This window comes from Coccinella septempunctata, chromosome 4 (assembly GCF_907165205.1).
Source record: "Coccinella septempunctata chromosome 4, icCocSept1.1, whole genome shotgun sequence".
Classification (NCBI taxonomy): domain Eukaryota; kingdom Metazoa; phylum Arthropoda; class Insecta; order Coleoptera; family Coccinellidae; genus Coccinella; species Coccinella septempunctata.
This window is the reverse complement of record NC_058192.1, coordinates 2,439,087-2,463,987: the sequence shown is the minus strand read 5'-3', so window position 1 is coordinate 2,463,987 and position 24,901 is coordinate 2,439,087. Positions and strand designations below refer to the sequence as shown.

General features: G+C 36.7%; 5 protein-coding genes across 5 annotated transcripts; 2 read left to right on the top strand and 3 right to left on the bottom strand.

Annotated features, from left to right (window-relative positions):
• Positions 1–798: 798 nt before the first annotated feature.
• On the bottom strand, positions 799–12,314 carry LOC123312580. Its single transcript, XM_044897085.1, has 5 exons — positions 11,859–12,314; positions 4,249–4,399; positions 3,933–4,073; positions 1,247–1,495; positions 799–1,038 (listed from the first exon to the last, which is right to left on the bottom strand). The coding sequence occupies exons 1-5, from the start codon at positions 12,107–12,109 to the stop codon at positions 928–930; spliced, it is 903 nt and encodes a 300-aa protein (XP_044753020.1). The 5' UTR covers positions 12,110–12,314; the 3' UTR covers positions 799–927.
• LOC123312578 (nucleoprotein TPR-like) lies at positions 7,335–8,795 on the bottom strand. The gene is made up of 2 exons (XM_044897084.1): positions 8,154–8,795; positions 7,335–8,090 (listed from the first exon to the last, which is right to left on the bottom strand). The coding sequence occupies exons 1-2, from the start codon at positions 8,628–8,630 to the stop codon at positions 7,617–7,619; spliced, it is 951 nt and encodes a 316-aa protein (XP_044753019.1). The 5' UTR covers positions 8,631–8,795; the 3' UTR covers positions 7,335–7,616.
• A 1,049-nt stretch (positions 12,315–13,363) lies between the features above and the next one.
• Positions 13,364–15,741, top strand: LOC123312576 (CBP80/20-dependent translation initiation factor). The gene has a single exon (XM_044897082.1). It carries the CDS (start codon positions 13,962–13,964, stop codon positions 15,285–15,287), a length of 1,326 nt encoding a protein of 441 aa, XP_044753017.1. The 5' UTR covers positions 13,364–13,961; the 3' UTR covers positions 15,288–15,741.
• A 1,193-nt stretch (positions 15,742–16,934) lies between these two features.
• Positions 16,935–19,612, top strand: LOC123312577 (tyrosine aminotransferase). Its single transcript, XM_044897083.1, has 4 exons — positions 16,935–17,208; positions 17,825–18,141; positions 18,372–19,049; positions 19,295–19,612. The coding sequence occupies exons 1-4, from the start codon at positions 17,034–17,036 to the stop codon at positions 19,406–19,408; spliced, it is 1,284 nt and encodes a 427-aa protein (XP_044753018.1). The 5' UTR covers positions 16,935–17,033; the 3' UTR covers positions 19,409–19,612.
• Positions 19,613–19,832: 220 nt separating this feature from the next.
• Positions 19,833–24,866, bottom strand: LOC123311930 (Y+L amino acid transporter 2). Its single transcript, XM_044896063.1, has 6 exons — positions 24,495–24,866; positions 21,913–22,177; positions 21,630–21,854; positions 21,245–21,569; positions 20,909–21,155; positions 19,833–20,855 (listed from the first exon to the last, which is right to left on the bottom strand). Exons 1-6 carry the CDS (start codon positions 24,844–24,846, stop codon positions 20,707–20,709), a joined length of 1,563 nt encoding a protein of 520 aa, XP_044751998.1. The 5' UTR covers positions 24,847–24,866; the 3' UTR covers positions 19,833–20,706.
• Between the last annotated feature and the right edge of the window lie 35 nt (positions 24,867–24,901).

The following is a 24,901-nucleotide window of genomic DNA, read 5'->3' as shown; positions in this document are numbered from 1 at the left end:
TGAGCAATAAAACCCTGCTAAAAGGCCAATATTACCACCCTTGAATGCTTATGATTGATCATTTCTGTGGTCGGATGATTTTATTGGTACATTTTTTCATTGGCATTCACTGAATGGTGGAAATTCTGAAAGGAAAACAGCGGAATTTTTCAATGAAAATCGGCAAATGAAAGTTCAAAAATCATATTTTCTAAAGTATATCACATCAAGGGTGAAACGCTGTCTTGTTCACTCCACATACGCTTTTCAGTAGGTTCCTCTCTTATTTTTCAAAGATTAAGTCTGGGACTAATCCATAAATGAGCTTGTGCAGTAAATAATGAACTAATAATCTGATGTCATCTGAAGTACCATAGTGATCAATTTAAAGAGTCGTCACTGATGTGTTATAGACCAAAAAAACACCATAAAAACATCTTGGTCGTATTTCACAACGAAGGAATTTCTCTTGACGCATGTTGTTTAGATAATTGGCCCAATTGCCACAAAACAAGCCTGCGTGCACGTGCCTTCATTTCTTGTTAGTGCTGCCGGCACATAAGTAGTCATAAATTGAGTGAAGTGGCAGGAACATCATCCTTCAATGCAAATTAGGACTAGTCGTTTGACTAGGGATCCCAAGTTTTACGATCGAATTTGCAGGTCCAGATTTACCTTTTTTTTTAATGACTAAATCCTGTGAACAACCCATAAATAAACTTGTACTGTTAACTATGAATTTATGATCTAGTGTCATGCTCCTATTTTCTCCCAATAAAATCTGCAGAATGGTGATAAATTGTAGGAGAAAAACTCGAAATTTCTTATGATTGTGTATTTCACGAGACAAAAACAAGAGTACATTCTGGCTCTCACACTTTACAAATTTTTGACCTAATGAATATGATGAATATTTACAACTTATTCCTATCGCATCTGTAGAAAATTTCACATTGTCTGCGCTGACATCTTCGATGATGTATCATCGTCAACTCTGCCCTCCATTGTCTTCAGATTTCCGATAACTTCATCTGAGAGCTCATAGAGTTCCTCGACCGTCTGTAATGAAAGATTCGATAGAAGAAAAGCAATGAATATCCCAAAAATTGTCTATGTTCTGTTCGAAACTCGTCAACATAGACATAGAGACATGTCTATATGTCTATGCTCGTCAACGATCTTGAATCACCGAATTTCCACAGAAAATTCACGATGAATACGAAATTAAGAACTGACACGAAAGAGAGATTGTTCAAGTATATTTTACCTGGCATTCTTTCAATCTTCTCACGTTGGGATCTTCGTATCTCAAGGTTTCAAATTCTGCATTCGTCAACATATAACCCAGCTCTATGTCTTCTTCATCATCGACAGACAAGAATTTCTCTGGAGGTATGCAAACTCGATCGAAGGAATCCCTGAACATATGACCCTTTTCTATGGACAATCCTGACGGAGGATCGATTGTGTCATCCCAATAAAGATGATTCGGAATGTTGACCTTGGGTACTTTTATCTGGAAAATTATCGACATATTATTAATGCATTCGATGGAAACTCTCCCACATCATTGATTTCGTTGCGTTTCTCCATAATTCACGCTTATGGAAACTTCCTTGACAGCCCTCAGATAATTAATATAATCGGTGTCTTAGCAACACCATTTGAGGATCATGAAATGACATGGGTAGAACAGGCATTCAAGTCAAAACCTGCCAGAAACGATAGGGTCGAAAAATATCTATGGAAACCGAGATTCAAACGTGTAGGTGTTGGGAAGATGGGTATGAGATAAATTCGGATAAAATCAACTTAGGATCCGAAGAAACATCTGAGAGAATGTTGAAATTTACAGGGTGTTCCATTAAAAACTCAATTCTCGAAGAAACAGCAGCGTTTGAAAGCTGAAAACATTTCAGATGAATAGATTGGGTCCAAGTAGTCAATCCTACGTTTCGTTTTCCCAAATCTTCCCTCCCCTAGTTCCAACCCTTTATACCCAATTCCAGTGAGTTGATTCCATTCATCCTGGATAGATCTGCAGCTTCTGGAGAATCCAAAACGCCCAGTCATTAACGCATCCCCTAATTCGCTAGAACAACGGAGAAAGACGTAATTTTCGGCGGGTAACCTTTGACGAAACGTACGGGGAAAAGCGTCCGCATGACAAGGTACCGTTGTAAATCATCAGTCCCCCGTGGTGTTCCCGGAATTCCCTCCGTGGAGTCCCACGCGAATTTGGCGAAACGCGAGAACGGGGAGCGATGATAATGTCGCGTGAAAAAAAAATTAGACCGATGGTTTGTTTTGCGAAAGCGTTCCGTCCAATACGTCGTTACCGATGATGATGTTGATGATTGGTATTAATGAAGAAATATCAATTTCGTTGAGTGCGTGGGGGAAACGAGGAATTGAATGGAAAGGAGAAGATTGACCTTACATGCCGAGCTGTGTTTGCATGAAATCACACAGAATGTGTCTAGTTCAGCGGAGTTGCTTCCGAAGTGAAATTCTGAAATCTCCAGAGGGTGATAGACACTGAAGAAGGACTGTCGAAACAACAACAAGTGTCAGTAGAATATCCTCAAGAAGTTTATTCATTCTCTCACCAGATATTTCAACCCAATCTATTTACATGAATACGTATTAATGTAGGAATATGCTAAATGACAAAAAAATTTAAATTTCCAAAAAGATGGAATCAACTGAATGATTTTCAAGACCGATGGGCTGCATCGATCTCCATGAAATTTTCAGATTTATTACAAGAAGAGTTGCTCTTTCAGAATATGTACCACATTTCCATCTACAGTTACTTTTATCTAGACTCTAGAGATAAACGACTTGAAATCGGACCTTCGAAAAATCCTGAAAAAGTTGGGTTCAGTTAAAAATTGGTCAAGATCGAACGGTTGCACCTAGATGGATGAAATTCTCAGATTTTTTAATAGAAGAGTTGCTCTTTCAGAATATGTATCACATTTCCATCTACGGTTATTGCTATTGAGGGATAATCCACATGTAAGGTGACTATCGAGAAACTTACAAAAGATGGAATCAAAAACAATCTTCAAGACCGAACGGCTGCATTGAGCTCCATAAAATTTTCAGATTTATAGCTAGAAGAGTTGCTCTTTCAGAATTTGTATCATATTTCCATCCACATTTACTTTTATCGAGAGATAAACGACTCGAAAGCTGACCTTCGAAAATCATGAAAAACCTGGATTCAGTTAAAAATTCGTCAAGATCGAACGGTTGAGGATTAGAGGGGTGGGGGGTTAGAGGGATGAAATTCTCAGATTTTTTACTAGAAGAGTTGCTCTTTCAGAATATGTATCACATATCCATCTGTGGTTATTGTTACTGAGAGATAATCCACTCGAAAGGTGACTATCCAAAAATTTCTAAAAATCGATCTCCATGAAATTCTCAGATTCATTACTAGAAGAGTTGCTCTTTCAGAATATGTATCACATTTCCATCTACGGTCTATGAAATTTTCAGAGGATATTCTTAAACAGTTTATCTGACTAGAAAAAGATTTGTATACTAAAAAGTTATAGAACCAAATTCATATGAACTAAAACCTTCAGCAGATTAATAAAATCAACAATGAGACAGGAAGCAATGAGAGTTAATCGAAACTTCACCAGAAATCGATGTTTAATACCACCAATTAGCTATGTTTCCAGTTGATGAAGTTCCAGGAGACGATTCCCTTTATTATTGAGTGCTTCATTACCTTTTTGGGTGGCAGTAAGTGCGGTGATGGTTTTTACGAGCGCTTTCCTAATCTAGGGAAAAGCTTGCACACAACAATATCACGAAGAGTTTGAAGTAAATGAAAACTGAAAACTACCACGGGGGCGTTCGTGGAACAATTCACATGATATGGAACTGCGATGAATAATTCATTAGATTAAAAATTTGATTGAAAAATGTTAACTCACCTTCGCCCTTCTTTCTGCGATCAGTTTCTGACAGTATCGCTCGATTACCATCACAGGATGATCAAACATCTCCGGTGGAGCTTTGGAAAACGGTACTTTTCCAGTGAGTACCAAATTTTTCACCCTCTCCATTTCGTCCATCTGAAAGATGATTATCAAGAATGAAGTATATCTAATATTAAGTGTCCTGGAAGTTGAAAATACTTCAGAACCAAGAAAAATTTGAATTATCCATTCGATTCTTGCATGTTTTCTTCGACAAACGTTTTCATTACAATTAGTTTCGCCTTTATCGAAAGAAAATGTGATATTTTACCTCTCTGATCCTTATTCTCTTTTCAGCTGCATTGCCATATTCAATCAAAATCCTGTGTTGCAATCTCTGCATGAACTCACGATCAGTGAGACTCACGCAGTTCGATCCCATCAATTTTTCCAGTCTAGATGTGACAAGTGGATGACGAAATCTGAAAAATTGGAGAAAAACGCATAGTTATAATTGTTATGGTCTGTAACAACGAGTTAGTTAGAGAACAACGAATGATCGCAATCTTCAGTGGGAATCATTTATTCAACCAAAAAAAAAAAATGTTTTGGCGAATTGTGGTACCTACTTTCTGTTTTGAAAGTAAGCCCAATGGTCCTTTTCACGAGTAAAATATATTGCATTTTTGGGAAATTTCATATGGACGAACTTTGTGTCATTTTCTCTGGAGGACTCAGAATTCTTGAAGGTTTATTCGATGATAATTTTCAAAATCTATCAATATCACGATTTTGCCAGTCTCAAGTGCAATTCAGACGACAATATTGAAAAAGTCTGATGGAAAAATTTACGTAGGGGTTGAGATAAATGAATTCTGACGAAATAAGAAAACTAATCATCGATTCTATCGACAGAAAAATACATATGAATTCGAAATCCAAACTCAGCTGCTCGAAATGAATGCTTCACAATGAAAGTGACAAAAATATGATGAAAAACGATATGGATAGGTGTCCTTACAACGCCAAAAGGAATTGGGACGTGAACTTTGGAAGTTTTCACGAGCGTGTAACACAACCGTAATGAATGTCTTCTATCTGACTGATGATGATAGATGGAGACTCCCTAGAAATGGGATTTGATCAGGGGTTTACTTTATTTCCGACCATCCCTGAAGGATGTTATGATTATTGTGAAGGACATTGCTTCAATATTATAACTTTCGTCTGAAGTAAGTAAGACGTACGAAAAGCTTCCAAATTCCAAAGTGCGCTTTCCATAAGATGAGACTGTCAAAGAAAGGTATTTCTGGACTAATACTCTAAACCCTAAACCCAATCGTTTCCAAAAAAAAGATAAAATTTCAATGTTTTCAAACAAGGGAACTTCAGAAAACACCCATATAAAAATATTCTTCATTATTGGGGCTAATGAAATTATAATTAAGAAAATGAAAGTCTTAAAAAAGAAACATATTTCTTGTGAAGATTTACGCTCACAAAACACCAATATCTGAGTGTAGTTAGCCTGATAAGAAACTTGATGAAAGTTCAATTGGCTGAAGGAATGAATAATGGACAAAAAACGTACACCACTTCGAGAAAAACAGTTTGGAAAGTAGAACCAAGTGATCAAAAATTCAAATTCGAATCTAGTCCAGAACTCAAAACCGAAGTTATCAAGTCCTATTTATACGTGCCCCCCAATCCAGAGTTGGTGCTAAAACGAAATTAAGGAAATACCTGCAATTTGCATCCTACGTTGAGATTGCCAAGGCGTCGAGATGGGATCTTCGGGACGGAAAAACATGAGAGGTCCTAGTTAGGAGGAGGATACGTAAACGCTTCTTATACACGACAATAGTGTTAAGCCACTTTTTCGTCTCATAATTCGAAGTAGAAGGAAAACAAGCTGGTCTTCGAGAATTTCGAGGATGATCTGGGTCCCTACGTAACCTGTGTGTCGTTTATTATATTGTACATTATGTGGTTTACGAACGGCTAGGACAGGGTTGTCTCAGGGAAATTCAGATCGACAGGAAAATATGTTCCAGTGGAAAATGGACCTAAACGGTCTTCAACTGAGTTTCAGAAGTTGAATCTAATTGGTTTTCTGGAGCAAAATATTGTAACAATTCTTGGGATATTTACTACAGTGGACATTTGGAAATTTACGAGGTTTTTCTCTTCAGGCTGAGCAAAGTGGGTAAAGAAAAACAGTTTATCATAAATTTTTGAACTTCGATGACAGTTTTCCTATCAGCAGTGTGAATCCAAGCCTCTCAATGCAAGAAGATCCTTCATCAACGAAGATCCTTGGAACCTTAAAACTGAAACCGTAATGTTTACCATATCCTCCGAGACAATAGTGAAAAGATGGCCAGTAGGTAACCCCAAAAAAAGTGGAGACAATCTTTTTTTGGGTAGTTGTCATAAAAATCTCTCGCTGTGGACTTCACCATACCCACAAGGACAATTTTGTTGCTTTTCTCGGTATATATGATTTAGTACACCAAATTTTCTGATGTACGTTTAAAACGATTTACTGTAGAGCAGTATCATCGCAAACGGTTTGTTTATTTTTTATTGGGCTGCTGTAGAGTTGTGATAAACACACAGGAGTTTCGAATAGTCAAGACAAGTTTGCTACAACTCTGAGTAGGTTTTCTGATTCAGAACAAGATAATATTTCTTTAACAAGCTTTGGTATCAGTATCAGGTAATGAGCTCCATGAAATATCTTATAAATGTATAATCACTATTCGCTACATTATATGAAGAGTTCCATGACTTGAGTGAGCTTCAACCTAGTATAAAAAAACCGTAAAAAGTAGAACGTAAACATATTAATTTCCACAAAATTGATAATTCTCCCAATTTGATAACTGACGTCAATACTCCTTCCATTTTTCAACCGATGATGGGTCGAGAGAGTGACTGTCAACACTTCGAAGGGCCACCCTGTAAATCGGTGGCCCTCATCCACAACTTATCACCTTCGTGCACCTGGACGGGTCTAGTTTCCCGTCACACCACTATTCCAACCCCTAATGCTCCGACCCCTTGTCGGGAGGGGTGTCGTGACAAACAGTACTCGACGTCTAGAGTGCCAAGCGACGCCGTTCCTGGCGCTGAACGTCGCGGCGCTCTGTACCTTGACGGTGGGACAGGGCCGGTGCGTTCTGTTTCAATTCGTCCCAGGAAATGGCTCTCAAACCTAATTTTCACTAAAATAACATTCTGTCATTCGAAATATCAATTCATGATCCATTTAGAATTCACCTTGTATACCCAATTTCGTTTCAGACCATAACAAACACCCTTTTGTGTCATTTTCTCAGCTTTCCAAAAGTTAAAGTTGAAATAGAGTAAAATTTTCAGGTTCTACGAACTTCAAAGTTCAAAATAAAAAAGGAATAACATCAAGATATTATTCTATGAAACTAACTCATTATGTCGATTAATCATAAAGATATAACAAGTTTAGAACCTCAGAGACGTCTTAGTTGGAAGAGCCTGTATGTCACATAAGCTATATTTAATAATGAAAATCAAGTAACGATTAAAATTGGTATGAAAAAATGCTTATGCTCTATCTTAAAAAACTTTCATAAATCAGAGCAATATTTATCATATGAAGTAACCAAAACCTGAAACACAGAACGAAAACTAAAAACAACAATACACAAGAAGAAGTTATCACTGACATGGTTTCATCTCTGCATCGAATTTCTCTTTCATAATTTCGAGTTTCTTATTTTCAGACCTGTAATAATTCAACTCTATTATTATCCTTTCATTTTCTCTCCTCTTTTCTTGTAAATCTTCTATAATTCTTGCCAATATTTCGTTATTCCTATTCATTTCAGCGGAAATATGACATCTTGTCGTCTCCCAATTTTTCAAGACGACAGAAGATACAAAATTTGGTCTCAATAACTCTTCTGTGGTACCTTCCATCGAACTCTTCACTATTTCTATGGTAGATTTCACCCCCATCTGTTCTTCTTCAATAGAAAATATCTCATATTCCATCATTTCGCATCGCTTTTTCAATGTTTCATTTAGTTCCATCATTTCGAGCAATTTCTGTAAATCCATCTCGATTTCTTTACTTTTTTCATGTTCCCGTTTCAGCATAAATAGTTTCTCTCGAATCCCCTTCACAGACTCCTGAAAATCCTTTTTCGTCAACTCTTCTACCAGTATTTTTTTATTTTTCAACTGCATTTTCACGTTTTCTAAACTACTTTTAAGTTCCATGCCTTCAATCTGAATCCTGTGTATTGCCTCTCGAAGAGTGGAATTTTCTGATGCAATCTTCGAAATTCTCTGATCATCCTCGTGCGATTTCTGTGTATTCTTCTGGAGCTCATCTTCAGCAGTATCGAATCTGCTTTTCATCGAACTTATCGTGTTGTTCAAATAGCTGTTTTTCGTTTTGGATATCTCTAAGGCCCTGGTGAGTTCGAGAATTTTCAAGTTAGCATCGTCCAGCTCCCTGACAGCTCGCTGTAACCGTTCGTTTTTGATGTCCGCCTGGTTTCTAAGTGCTATGTATTGTTTTTGCGTATTTTCTATTTGGTGTAATTTCTCCGTGGTATTGCTCAGTTTTTTCAACTCCCCCAACATATTTTCAACGCTTGACATAGCTATTTTCCACGTCTCTATCGTATACAGAGAGCTAAGAAAGTGAAGGATGAAATGGAGCATAGAAATATACCCCCTTCCTCTGAGAAAAAAAACTAACGAATACTTTGCAATGAATAAGAAAGAATCCTTGTATTCTACCACTAAAAATACGTCCCTCAAGTTTTAAAACCCCTTATAGTTCTACTAAGGGAAAGTTTTAAATAAAAGTTATTTTAAAATTGATTATGAAACTGGCCGTTAGACTATTATGGATATGAAAATCCTCTCGGTGGATTTCAGGTACACTTTGATATTGGAAAATCTAGTATGAAATTTCAACCGAAATTGCATATTCCTTCCAATGCCAAAAAAACTTGTTTATATCTGTACTTCATTGCCTGGGTCATTATTCATATCTTTCTTTATACTGTTAAATTCTTCGTGTAACCTTTTCTATATTGTGAAATAGAACTAATTGTAGTAGCAGTTGCTAGATTGAGGAGCAGTTCATTTTTCATACGGAAAAATTTAAGAATAGTGTTACCAAGTGACACAGCATCAATTCTTCGAGAAATGAGTCATTGGAAACTCAATAATAATTGGATATGGCTGATAAGAGAATGATGTCAAAAATGATAAAAATTTCGCAACATAATTTCAAGGGAATTCAAACAACTGTTTAGTATTTTAAATAAACTATAATGGAGGGGAAGATTTCGCATGAACATATTAAATATTCCTGTAGAAACTACACATATCTTCATCGTTCTTCATTTAGCTCCTCTTATTGCAAATCAGGTTGTTTTGTATCATCAGTGACTAAAGGTTACATTAAGTTATTTTCGAAATGGCATGTTATCGTCCTTGTTTGGAAAATGCTGAATTATAAGTCAAAACAAGCCGATAGGGATTTCTCGGAGATTTAAAGTTTAATTAGGAGGAATTCTTATCAAACAACAATAATCCCACATTGAAGCAGATGTTGAACCCAGAGAAAGGGAAAAAATTCCAGTATTATTGTCACTTAGGGCAACACAATGGAATTTTACCTATTTCATAATACATTTTCTCTCATTATCGTAGAAAATCCATAAAGGTCTATATCGATTTCTTTCTGAAATAACTCCACCATTCTTTTTTCTAAAAACCTCAACTGGTGGAGCTGTCTTTTTACAAATATCTTGGATCCTAAGCGTATTGCCAACTCTCAAGTCAATGATGCAGATTCAGATAAATTTGAACCATTCCTTTACTCTCCAATTGCGTAGATCCAGCGGTCAAAATATCAGTGCTCCTGACTGCTTCAGAGATACGTCGAAAGTTTTCCTCATCAAACACGTTGTGGAGAACATGATCCAGTCAGATGGACCGGTTGAATCATGCCACGTGCTCAAGGCAGCAATCTTAACTAATTGCAAAAGAAGCAAATCTCTCCCCTATCAAGAAAGCTCTTCCGTTGTCTGTCTGTATGTCTCCAGACGAGGCTATTCTTGTTGATTATATAACGGTTTTCATGCACCACGAAGCGACAAATTCGTGACGTCATTCGGAAGGAATCAACACCAGAGGAAGCTACTCGTCATGTCTCCTAACATCTCCCGGTACGCCAGCCCTTAAATAGTCTCGGAGCAGACGGAATTTATCAGTTCTTATATCATTGGGAGAATTATGAAACGTCCAAAATTGTTGTTCAATTTTAGGAATGACGGTAGATACAGATTCACAACAAATAGGGTGGGTTCTGGCTTACGACAAGGGTTAGATGTCGGAAACAAACTCTCAGCTTGGGCTGAACCTCTGCAAACGACCAAAAAGGACGATAGCACCTTGTAATTTTATTAGGGTGTTTTCCAAGTGAATAACATCGAGAGAAATTTTATAATTTTTCCGGTATTTCCACAACCAGCAGATCTTCCAATGAAATTTTGAGGTATTTGAGAGCTAGCAAAGGTTCGTATGGTGGCTTAACTTTAGGCAGTGGCGTTCATACTGGGTAATCTTTGCGCATCGATCAAGAAAAATGTTTCACACCATTGCACCTGTTTTTGTCGACTTTGCCAATTATTTTCTGCTTCAAACGAAGAATGAGCCTTTCAATAAAAAATTGCCAAATAAAAGGAGCAGTGGCGTACTGCATTTTTCTTTAAAAATGTCTCCATCTGAATTTAATGTTTTTTTCTGATTCATATCGTTAAAAACAGCACCTACTTGCATTCGAATCTAGGCAAATTCAATCGTCCCAAAAATTCTCTGATCCTATCATCCAAATCCTCGTCAAAAGTCGAACTAATCGACCTATCTTGGCCAAACATGTCGTTTCCGGATTCTAACCTCTCATCCTCTGTGGCCAACTTGATTTGTCTTTTTGTGAAAACCCTCTCTATCCAGTCGTTCACGATACAGTCTGATTTTTTTCTATCTTTCTCCACGAGGAGATGCATTAGCTCTCGAAAATTCGTCATTTCCAGGGATTCAAGGTGGGAAACTGTGTAATTCTAGCCCGAATCGAGCAAATAATAAATTTCAAGTTTTGACGTTGATCGACAGGTTGTGTGAGATTGCAGGTAATAGCGTGAAAATTTCCTCACATTCAGGTCATGAAAATCCATTTTTATCCATGTCGAAGCTCTTTCTAATGCGGCAGTATCTTGCAGGATAGATAGCCCGGTAATCATACATGCATCAAGAATGTAAGAGAAGAAAGTGAATTTTTTGATTTTTTCAAATGGTTCATATACCTACGGCTGAATTTTCTGAAATTATTGAAATCAAATATTGTTCCTATTTCAAGTTGAAGAATGCACGCATATAACTAGGTTGCTTCGAGTGAGAGAATCACCAAGAAGTTTATAAATGAAGAGTTGTACCCACCTGAAATACTGGGAAAAGATTGGAAGATTAAAATTATACGAATACAGTTAATTACAATTATTTTTGGAGGAATACTAGTGAGGAAGCTAAATTAAAAATGATAGGACAAGTTATTTCACATCATAGGTAGCTTGGGAATAAGATACACACTTAAAAAAATGTTTCTTAAGTGCTGAAGCTTCTCCAAATGTTGCATTGCACTTAATGTTTCTGTTATTCCACTTTTGTGTCCAAGGAGAGCTTTGAAACATATGAAGATATTAAAATTGAATCGATTTGTGCTTAGCCTCGAAATATGAAGAATATTTTGATGCAATGATGAATGGTTTCATTCCGGATTTTTAATAGAAACTGCTGAAGTAATAATGAAAGGGTTCAAGGAGGCAATCTCAGAAATCTTTCACCAAAAAAACCAACAAAAATTATCGTTCTACTCACGCATAAATTATACTGGGTTTGATCCACCACTTGAAGAATAAGCCCTTTTCAATACCCTTATCTTCCTTGTGTTTCTCAGTGTCGCTTTCTTCGTCGCCCTCCATTTTTGCCCTGAGTGTCTCTTCAACGCTGGATATCTCCAACTCATCCTCATCTTCTTCATCTTCTTCTTCCTCTTCCTCCTCTTCCTTTTCGGCTTGTCGATCTTGCTCCTCCTTCTCTTTTCGAAGGTAGTCGTCTGCTATACCCATCTCGACCGAAAGTTATGTACCAATCACGAAAATTTTTAGTTATCGAAAGAAAAACCGGAATTTTGAGCGCGTTTGAGGCTAGACCAAGCTACTGTCCCATTGACTTTCGAATTTGATTGATATATCGAGGAAAATGTGACATTAGATGTGCTCATTGAAGAAGAAGAAATTTCTTTCTTAATTTCATGGTAGAGTAGTGCCTACCAAGTGATTCCAAGCGATTTGTAGCTAGGATTAACTGTGGAGTATGATGGTCAGTGTATTTCCAAATATTCCACAGTTTCCACACATGTTCAATGGGATTTGAATCCGGAGAATGGGGTGGTACCGAAAAAGCAATACAAACCTTGGAAATTTCAAGTTCCTATCATATTATCTCAGAAGTTATATTGTTCACGGTCAATCGAACAGATATAACGTCACTTGTTAATCGTGTGATCTACATATACCGTTTTTCCTACTATCACTAGCCTTTTTGATGTTCAGTAAGGTATCGGAACTCACAGTATCTTCAAGCAGTTAGATTTTGGAGAATTTTTCGGATTTACGTAAATAGTTGAGCATCTTATCCATTCGTATCTACAAATGGACCAATAAATCAACCAATTGCTCCATCCATGTTTCATTATTTTTATCACATATTGCATTCAACCGTTTTCGAACTGGAATAATAGTTTTTCTTATCAAACAGTGGAAAATTTTGGAATGAATGGGTATATCGAAATGCAAACGATAAAAATGTTTCCACGAAAAAGTTCTAAACGATCCGGAAGAAGAATTTTCACAAAATAATTTCCTCAACCTAATCACTGGTTGCTTATACTTCAGAGAAAATAGAATCTCATCGTTAAAAAAATATATAGTTCGACATAGAGCTATAAGAAGGTTATAAAAAACAGATTTTCTCTTTCAAATCAAGAAATACAGAGATGATAACAAGAAAAATACTGGGTACTAATTTCATTTCCAAAGCAATAATCATCAATTCTCCGAAACAAACAGTTCACTTCATGACAGTTGTTTAAAATGAATCTATTTTTGGCGAATGACTGTACCATTCGAGTGTGTTTTATTTGAACACAGATCAGTGCAACTGCAACTCACTGGTAACTTCCACTCTAAAGTAAGTAAAAGAAAACATTGGTTTTTCAGTAGGATACATACTAGCTGGTATAAGCCAGTATCACACTGAAAAAAACAATCTTTTAGAAAAAAGACGAGAAATAGATGGATTTACGTCGTAGCATCATAAGCAGTTCCCAGAATTTTTCGATGATAATCGAGGAAACGAAAACGCTATTAGTCCTATTCGTACATTTGAGTTCCGTGTGGAAAACTATTTTTAAACTGTCAAGAATACACTCAAGTTCAGCCCATCGCAATCGACAGCCCCTTTCGAACAGAAAAAATCGCTTTTTGCATGGGACAAATCAACGGATTGACACGCCTAAAGGACTAATGATCCGTTAAACAAAGACGGACAAAATTGCATAATGACTCAAGTAGGTAGGTATACGTTTCAGACAATGAAAACTCTACGTGATGCTTCTATTTATATCCGGAACATCACTTGTGTCTAAAACTAAATATATCTGCACCTCAGTCATACGTTCGTTGAATGGAAGCAACAGCTTTTTCTGTACGTTCGGAATTAAGAGTGAAAACGGGAAGCATTCTAAGACTGGAATCCGCTAAATCAAAAACGCTCTTGTAAAACTAACGGATGACGAAGACATTAAATATTTCCAACCTTGTGTATCCTAATTCGTCGAGCGCGTGGTACGTTCTGCCAATACAAACAGCTTCAATATGCATTATGTCAGTGTTTAGTTAATTCGGTCGTGGTGAAATCATGTCGGAGGACAGCAATTTAAAACGTAGTTCTAAGACTGACTTCACGGCCCTCATGAGGGAAAGAAGTTTCGTGAAACCCAGCAAGGAGCAGAAGAGGAGATGTCAGACTATGGCGTCGATACGCGGAAAGCCTACCATGGAAATTTATAGGCCCCCAAACGTGCGGAGTGATTTACAGTTTCCCAACAACGCTGCAAAGTTGAACGTACACGCCAAAGAATTCACGATGAATCATCAGGGACAACCTTACGGTCTTCAGTCGTCGAAAAGCAGCGGTGATATACTCCTAGAGCATCGTTTGCCACATCTACAACACTCCAAGTCCAGCGGAAATGTACTGAGGCATCTGAATCATCCTGGTCTAATCCCACTGATACCCACTGCTTTGCCACTACCCCTAATGCACGCCTCTTCGCACGCACATCTGTTGAACCACCACCTCTCCGGTATGAGTTTCCAACCATTCAACAGCGATCTCCTAACGCAGCATCCCATTTTCACCGGATACAACCAAACTAAACCGTTCAATTTCGTTCAGCAACAACCCCACACAAACCAACAAGTAAGCAGTAGTCAAAACTTGAAGAGGTCTAAGAGTCTAGGAGCAGCAGATTCGCAGAATCTGGCTTCGAAACTCAAGGGATTAGCCAAGGAGGAAACGGATCTTGGAATATTTTCCGCAGAAGATCAGAAGAATCTAAAACTGGCAATCGTTGATCCAAACCAACTTCCCTCCAGAACTCTCATGGATCTAGTCAAAGTCATCATGGAAAGAGTCATAGAAGGTATCAAATATTGTGAAGCTGGTGCCAAATTGTGCATAGCCATAATAGAGCGAGAAAAGAACCAAACTTTCCTAGAAAGTCTCTTGAACACTTGTCAGCAATGGTATCAAGAGAGAGATAAACTCTTGAGGAACATCAAAGCTGGAGATGGCACCAAATTCACGTCTTTCATGTGGTTCTTGACGGAAATGTGTGGACAGCTCAAAAGACACCAACTGAAAGAACAGTTTGAAAACTTACAACCTGAAATAAGCCTATTATCTATCCTAGCCAAATGCTGCCAAGCTTGTGTCACTCCCCCTATCAAATGTCTACCAGAAACCGAATGCCTATTTTTCGTTTTGACCTCCACAGGAAGAGATTTGGAATCCGAGTTGCCACAGCAACTGGAACAATTATTGGCGAGCGTCAGAGATGGTTTTTTAACAGCGAATTCAGCAGCTGTTCGAAGGACCTTGCTGCAACTGATTGAATTGCATGCATCAAACTGGCAGCTAGCTGGTTCATCTGTTCTGTATTATTACCCTAGAATAAAGTGATGAGTGAGTGGGATTATGAGTGGAAGTGATATTTTTTACAACTATAATTGAATTAGACATCAGGTATTGAATAGTTCAAGTTTGATTACATATTTCTAGAAATCGATAACCACACAAATTTAGACCTAGTACATTCGTGGAAAAAATGTTTTGTCACATCACATAACTCTCAATTTGGAAAACAGTTCAGCTGATTTCTCATAAATAACGATAATTATCATTTACTGAAAAAATTTAATAGCAGTGAATACAAAATTATCTTTGATGATTCTTAGGTCGTTATAACATACTCGTGTGGTGGCTTGAAAATTACTTTGAAGGAATCAATTTATTGGTCCAGTGTGAATAGACCATTTATTGCTTTTGTATGATATAATTAGGTTCAAGTTCATAGTCAATTATCATTTCATATACGAATAATTTGTACACACACAGAAATAAATGATAAAATATAGTTGTGTTTCTTATTGTGTCGATTACAAAATCTGATCTTATGGAGAATTCATCATGGAAATTTTCTGTACCATACTTCTAAATTTCACCAGAGAAGGTCCATCAATCCAAATGGAGATTTCTACATATCCTATAGATAAAATAACTAGTGTGTTATTATTAAATCATCTTATATAGTATTCTAAGAAGCATTTCAACGATAATACGTATTTCTAGAAAAAATATTATTGTCAAAAATATTCCACTCATTTGAGATGAAGCTTGCAACACTTATATTGTCACGAAATAAACAAACACATTCTATTTCCGAATTTAAGGTTTGGCAAAATCGATTCTGATGAAATCCTCAAACATAAAAACAATATTGCCTAAATTTCAGAAAGTCTGTGTCATCAATTTTGATCGAACATTCTCGATTATTGGAATAACAATATTACAAGGCAATGCATCTTCAAACAGTATGAACAAATGACAAGAATTTAGGTATCTCTATAAAAAAACATTTCGCACATCATCGTTATTGGACGAACATAAAAGTATCTGAGATACAGTATGATCCATAAGTTATCATCAAATGAATTTTGAAATGAAAAAATACGAGAGGAAATGCATTCAAACAAAGAAAAAGTGCTAGCGTAGCTACTAAACTGGAATATCACTCTGGTTTCTCAGTGAACCTGAATTTTTTATACATTTCTTTCACTTTTCCATGATGCAATGAGCACAATCCGTTTTTCTTATTTTTTCGGCATCTATCTTTTCCAATAAAAAATTCTTTCTAAAAATTGAAATAGAAAAAATAACCTTTTCAAAATTGAATTTTTTTTACTGAGCAGAATCGATATGGAATAAGTTAGTCCTTTAAAGCATATAAAAAACTGCGATTATTTTCACCCAGTTTTTCATAAAAAATGTCAACCTAATCAGAAAATGCAACAAAAATGAAAATCTAAAATTGAAATTTCTTCAGCTGTACTTAACTGCTTATCGATGCACCCTTTTTGAAGGGAATCAATTGACCTTTTGCATCGAGACCTCTATTGAGTACAATGATTCCGCCAAAATTTGCTGAGCTCATTTCAACATTCTGATAAGAAAAGAACTAACAGCGCGGTCACCTCAACGCCATCAGCATCATACAGATTTCAAAACAATCACTGCCGTCAGATCTAGCACTATATAAACCCTTACAATACCGTCAGAGCCATATTAACGAGCAAAGTTGTTCCGGGCAGACATACAGAATTTAATTTTTCGTGAACGGAATATTATTCAATAAAAGTTTTGGTGAGCATGTTAGATCAGATAACAAGAAACAAGAAAGTTAAGGTTTCCAAATCCAAAAGAGGTCCTTGGAAGGTGGAAGTTTCTTCCACTGCGAAAAATACCAGGAATTTCATCAGGGAAATTGTTGATAACATTAAAATCGAGCCAAACCCTCAGAAGCAGTTGATTTCATTGTCCATTGGTGAGCAAAAAAGTTTTCCTTTTCAATTTCTTTCTCAAGGAAGTTAGCGTAAAAAATCTGTCAAGCATGGGAAGATGTAAACTTCCATAATCAATATGCTTTTTATTGATAACACATTTTCAGTCTATCTCTCAATTATTTATACGAATTTTTTAGTGCCAACTGCAGTCTGAACTGCAGAACTTAATGAAAAAAAAAAATAATTCTATTTGTATTCTTCTCAACTCTTACAGTAATCTTATAGTATTTATTTGTGGTATGATAGTATTACTTTCTCTTTATATAATTTGAATTCTTGCAATTCAAAAATGTCTAACAGTACATCCATAGCAGTTTTTGGTTTTGAAATTTGATAGTGATTCATTGATTCTAGATATTTTCTCTCAATACCACGTATTCTTAGGATTTCTCGAATTCCTATACAATTTTATTTTTTATGGATAAACATGGAGGCATATTGAATTTGCTTGGCGAATGGATATAGTGTTCAAAATATCTGAAAATTTTTGATGATGCAATGAATGACTTATTATCATTATTCTTTGTATGGAACTCAATCAACACAATCGCCTCTTACTCAAAGAAATCTTAATAAACAATCAATTAATTTCTCCAGGAGATCCAACAGTTTATGGAAACTTGAAAACCTCCAATGAAACTATAGAAGCAGTCATCAAAGCTGCTAGGGAAGGAGCCTTCAACGGCTATGCACCAGCTGTCGGCTACCAAAATGCAAGACAAGCAGTGGCGGAGTATCTGTCATTCGATGGAGCCGAATACAGTTACGAAGACGTCATTCTTTGCAGCGGATGTTCCTCATCTCTGGAGATGTGCATCACCGTTTTGGCGGATCCTTTGAAAGGACAAAACATCCTGGTGCCGAGGCCCGGGTTTCCCATTTACAGAACCCTTGCTGAGAGCATTGGAGTAAAGGTGAATATGATGAATCTGTCTAATTTTTTTATTGCCTCTATTGAAAACTGTTTCGATCGATTTGAAAATTAGCATAACGTCGATAGACCCATAGATAACCTTGAGGTAGCTGTGAAATTTAACCTCTTTACTAAACTATAATCTTGAAGACCTTGAGATGTCATTCTTCAAGCAATTCACTTCATCCCCATTCTCTATCAAACGTAGGTACTAAAATGTAACTTTTTCAGGTGAAGTATTATGATCTCATACCAGAAAAAGACTGGGAAATCGATCTGGACCATCTGGAGAGTTTGATAGACTATAAAACAGCGGCCATAGTCTTAAACAATCCATCGAATCCCTGTGGTTCGGTGTACTCAGAGGATCACCTCAGGAAATTGCTTGCCATAGCTTACAACTACCAGATACCGATCATAGCCGATGAGATTTACGACAGACTGGTCTTCCCAGGGCACAAATTCGTTTCGTTGGCCTCCTTGAATTCCTACGTACCGATATTGGTGTGTGGAGGATTAGCGAAGAGGTTTCTGGTGCCAGGATGGAGGCTGGGTTGGGTAGCCATTCACGATCCCATCGGTGCCTTCGATCATGGAGTGAGGCAGGGCATGGTTAAGCTCAGTCAGAGGACGATCGGGAGTAATACTTTGATACAAGGAGCTATCCCGAGCATTTTGAAAGCGTCACCGCAAAAATTCTTCGATGGTCTTATCGATACTCTAGTAGAAAATGCCAAAATTTGTTACGAGATATTGAAGACTGCCAAGGGAATCATACCGTACAGACCGCAAGGAACCATGTACATGATGGTGGAAATAGAGTTGGAAAAGTTCCCGGAGTTCAAGGACGGTATGACTTTTGGACAAAAAATGATCGAGGAAGAATCTGTCTTTTGTCTACCAGGAGAGGTAAGAAGATTTCAAACAACACCTAGAAGTCGTTTTCAGTTGGAAATTGGTTTAGTTGTTATCGGATCTCCATTCTACAAACGATAGATTTCCCAATTTCCCATAATATTCTAGTGGCGCCATCTATATTCATTCGATCAAAATTCATTTATACTCCTCTTTGATAGTGCCTCCACCAATTTTGAATCACTACGAGATTTCACCGAAAATGTATTGCAGAATTTTAAAATAGTGATATTTTTCAGTGCTTCGAAATACCTGGATTCATGAGATTGGTACTGACAGTTCCTCAGAACCTGATGGAAGAAGCCTGTGATCGCATTGTTGACTTTTGCAACCGTCACTATTTATTGTCCTAATTTATTTGAGTAGATATTATAGTTAAGATATTTTTATGTATTCATGTATCCCGTTCGATACTGGGAATACTTTTAAATTTATGTTTTCATGGCGAAAACTTGCTACTTCTGGTATTTCAAACCAAGACTGGTTTTAATTTCATATCTTTTTATAAATAAATTGAATGTATCAGATTATTTTTTTCGAATAAAACATGAATCTAATTCAGTATATTTTATTTCAATTACATCCCTCTGAATTCTTCTAAGATGAAGAGAAATCGGAAAAACGAATAATAATCAACGATGATATGTTGATTTTTTTTCGATCTACGGAAACTGCATTGTCTCCAACAAAACGTTAATAGACAGTGACATTTTCCGTGCTCCATCCCTATAATCTGACGATATAGCTTTCTTTGAAGAAAATTCAATAAAAAAACAATTAAGAAAAAGATTTATTAATAGATAAACTAACAAGAAGAACTCATATTTATAACATATAGGTATTCCTCAGAATTCAATATGAAATATATAGTTATTGCGTATGAAAACGAAATCAAATATCTACATTATTTATGTACCTACCTATATATTGGATAAATTTTTATCAAAACAATTATTGTCATGCACCTAAGTGTTATCAAAAGTGTTTCCGTGAGAGCTGATATTTTTTATTATTTCTCAAAAGAGAGCAGTCAGAAGTGATATTACACAGTAAAAATTATTTCAAAATATTTTCACAGCCAGTCCCCCTTATGTCCTAATTGCAAAAAAAATCTTCTCAATAGAGGGAGAACCCCATAACATAAATACTCCAGATGAGCAAAGTAACTGCATACCTGGATAAATGCAATTTTACCATCATGAAACAATGTGATGTTTGAAGCAACAAGCATATTCAATAGTGAAACTATGAAAGAAGTAATAATCAATTTCTCTCCTGTACTGATTATACGTTTTCGAAAAGATAAATAGGGTGAAAAATGCAACAAATGAAAAAAATAAATAGATATTCTAAATATAAGTTACTACAAAGTAATACAACAAGAATACTGCATCGATGCAACTTTTGAAACTTAGCCGAATCAGCGAAATCATTCAAAAAACACCTAATCATAATCAGTGTGAAATAATTCAAATCAATCGATTCATTCCGTCGAATGTAAATAGATCTAGGCACTTTCCTATGATAATCATTTCATATCTATTACTCAATACTAATATAGAGTTCGAAGTCACGATATAAAATGATTTTTTTTAGAAAAAATCGTGTCTAAACACTCATAACAGCTCGATATGTATCAAAAACAACCGATTCATTGATCCTTGTAATCTTCTTCAGGAACGCACATAAATAATTTGGCACAACCATCGTTAAATTTGGTGAATGCCATCTTCAGCCAATCAGGTTGACCTTTCCAAGCAACTGTCACCAGGTACACCGGGATTCCACACAGGATGAAACCTGAAGCAAGGATTTATAAGCATTCATTCCCAATTTTTTCACCATTTTCTCACCTGTCGCTATGCCAACAACCATGGGTGTCACATAACAGGGCAATGTAACTAAGAAGGCACAAATGACGAAAAATAGGCATGGCAGTATCAGGTTGACCCTTATGGGTCTCTTCAAGTCAGGTTTTGTACGCCTCATATAAAGCAGTCCAACGATGCTCATGGTTATGAAGAGGGCTTCCACGAAAGAAACGAAATTTATCAAGACGTACACATCTGGTATCGTTATCAATACCAATGTTATGATGCACTGTGAAAAAATTGGGTTTTACTTTTTTATTGAATATTTAACTTTTACACCAATTTTTCAGTACGTTTGTTGTTCAAATTCTCACTCACCATGAAGACCAAGGATGGAACAGGCGTCAGCCTCTTGACATCTATCAAAGCAATAGCTCTGGGTAGATGGCCATTCCTAGCACCAACGAAGAACAACCTGGCAGAAGCGAAGATCGCACCGTTTAAAGAGCCGAAGGTGGATATGGCCACAAATATTGGCACACAATAAGAGAACATCCCCAGCATCTTATCTCCGAACGTGACAGCAACAGCTTCTGAAGATAAAATTTCCTCTCTGCTCAAAACTACGAAGTAGGCTATGTTAGTCACTACGTAAACCGTTGTGACTACCGGCATCGAGATGATGATGGCTCTTGGAAGATTCCTTGAAAAATAATCAAAGATCTGACATTATTTTTTGGGCTTAGACATATCAGTTACCCACCTATAAGGATCTTTCAGTTCTTCAGTAACATAATTCAAATAATTCCAGCCTGAGTAAGAGAACAATCCTGAATAAAAGGCTAGGGCGATGTATCCTGGTTCCCATTTTGTATCGGTCATTGGTGATTGTAAATATTCCGTATGACCACTGCACAAATGGTATATACCAGCACCGACTATGATGCACAAAGCGAAGATCTTAGTACAAGTGAAAATCTCTTGCACCCTGAAAAAAAATCGACCAGTGATAACAATGAGATTTTAGATCTTCTGGGTGTTCTCACCTTGCTACCAATTTAACGTCATAACAATTGATGACAGTCAAAAGGCAAGTTGTTGCCGCGGCAATGAGTCTCACTGCAAGGAATGGAGCCTCACAGGTTCCCCAAAAAGGCTGGAAAATATACTGGGCGAACGTTATAGCGGTTATGGCATTTCCGGTAGGTACAAGGATGAATAAGGCCACCCACATGTACAGAAATGCAGGAAGTGGACCGAAAGCTTCGTTGATGTAAGCATAGTCTCCCCCAGACTTTGGTATCATAGTACCTAAAATTTTAAAAAAATTTTTTTGAAAAACTACAGAATATAAATGTAGCCATCAAGGTTCTTTGGAAATTCAAATGAACAAATTCAGTTCGATGAATTTTCACGTAATCCAGTGAAATATAGCTTTAAAACTCCGAATTTCGTCCATAATTTTCAATGAGTAACCTTTGGAACCGCGTTTGTCAATTTTTTTCGACTTTTTCCTTTATGTAAGCGATATTCCTAATCGCAATTTTCTAAAAGTCAATGGAAATCGAATGACAGCTCTTCATTGTTGTGTTTAATATTGATTGTTTTTATTTCGGATTCAATTGGTGATTTTTGTTTGTGCCTATGAGAACACGTTTCAGTAAACCTAAACTATTGATGAAAATGACTCAGAAATGTTTATTCTATGAAGAGGATTGTAAATATTTTACTGTCAGACCTATCAATCTTATTCAAATATTTTATTATCATTGGTTCAAGTAAAACGTTTGCATAGAGATCACCAAGTACCTATTCAAATTTTGAAGGTCAGATTTTCAAATTTTCTCCCAGAAAAATCATCGTAGAGCTGGAAGTGATACGTATTCTAAAAGCGTAAATCTTCTACAGTTCGATTTTCGAGAAAACAATCTTTTTTTTGCCATCACTGAAAACTTCGAGATTTTGTTGAAGATAAATGTTCTTTCAAGATCTGTATTCTTCTTGGCTCTGCGATAATACTTCTGGGAAATATATGCGTGTCGAAATGTAAGAAAAACTTATCGAAGATCGAAAGAATTCCGAATTTTGCTCGAAAAATACTTCTCCTTTGGTTGTACGACCAAAGTGATACATTTCCTGTAACAACGAGTATTATTTGAACAAATCTCGAAATTTGTTGCCGAAGTATGTACTTCTAGTGGTTTTATGATAAAAACAGCATTCCTCCGCAAACAAGCTCGACGTAAATTAGATATTTCCTTCCATTTGAGTCGAGTGGCTTTTATTTTCGAAAGAAATTAAACATCGTCTCCAAAATTCACTTCAAGTGGCGCTTTCTTCCCACTGAATACGCCAATAAAGTATGAATAGGCCCTAACATAACCGAGGTCATCGACGTTGACGACAAAGGACAAAAGCCGTTTACCGAATAAATTTTCTCACAAACGAAACAGTAGGGGTTCGTTGTTCACATCGTAGTAGGTAACCAGGTAAGGGAGGTCTCGAAAGAACGGCCTACTTACGAAAACAACTATTATAATATGGTGGAATTCTACCTTGGGCGAAAGTGGAAGGAAAACCCATTAAAAGTTTTAGGAAGGATGCGTGATTCTTTCAAAGTATCAACACGCACCAATCCGCTCCTGGCAGGAATGTGAAATTGTCATGAAGAACAAAATGTGTCACGCGAGGAGATTTATACAATTTTCAAATTGGAAAAATCAGTACTTTGTGCTCAGAAGAAATATTCAAAAAACACTTTCTGTTTTCACCAATAACTCATGAACCGTTAAGTTTTTATCCAAGGTGTATATATTGGTGGAACTGTCAGTAAACCAGATATCTGACGTTTTTGGTACATCCTAAAGTTTCAGAGGTCTGAAAATATTTTAAGGAAAAAGTTCATTGTCGAAAACGCCAAGATGTGAATTTTCAGCAAAAAATTATTATTATTTCTTCATGAGGCCATATTGGTGAATCACCCTGTATACACCTTGAATGCGTTTTCCAGTTCAATCCATAATTTCTGGCCTCTACTTTTTGAGACTTTACCAGAAAAATTCCAGCAGATAATGCTGTGGAAACCTATAAGTTTCCACAGCATTATCTTCAGGCCTACTAACGCCAACAGCTGCGAAGTGAACACAGCAGGAGGGCGGTAAGAAATAATTCGATTACCTTTTTCCTGTAATTATTACATCAGCCACAACGTAGAGACGCCAATGCACCAACACCAACCTCATTTCGGATCAGGAGAGTCCACGAGACAAAATAATGTAGGTACTAAACCAATTTTATAAGAATGTGGACGAACTCCCGTACAGGTAGGTAGGTACAAAAAACCCAACGAATAAAACGGACTCTTATCTGATGCAATAGCTCACATTTCACCGACATAAATAAATAATGCAAAATAAAAGAGAGTTTTAAACAGGAATTTCGGAGAAATTATGGCTGGGTATGCTTATGAAAATTTATTAGACCCGAAGAATTGTAGGAATTAAATAAAATTCAAGGAAACATTTTGACCCATCTTACAAATTTTCGAAAACCATATGTTATTGTTTTACAAATGAAAACAGATCAAGCAGTCTTGGTTTTCAGTATTTGTACGATTAGAAAAACTCACCCAATTCCGCGTAGCACAAAGCCCCAATCATGGACAATACTCCGGATAGAATCCATACCAGAATACTCTGTCCTATACTTCCGGAATACCTCAATACTCCTTTGGGGGACACGAAAATTCCTGCCCCAATAATAACACCCACGATTATGGCTATTCCATCTATTAAACCCAGCTCCTTCTTCAACTTTATGGCACCCTTATCAGACGAACCACCGGCTCCGTTCGAATTTTGATTGTTCGCGCCCATTTTTCGTTTTTTCCGAAAACTACTGAAAACCACGTGTTTCCAACTGTCAACCGTCAAACCATGCGTTACACTTTTCTTATAGTGCCGCAGCGCGTCCGCCAGCATGAATGAAAACGAAAAGTTGTAGTTGTTAAGCCCGCCTTTCTTGGAGAGGAAACTA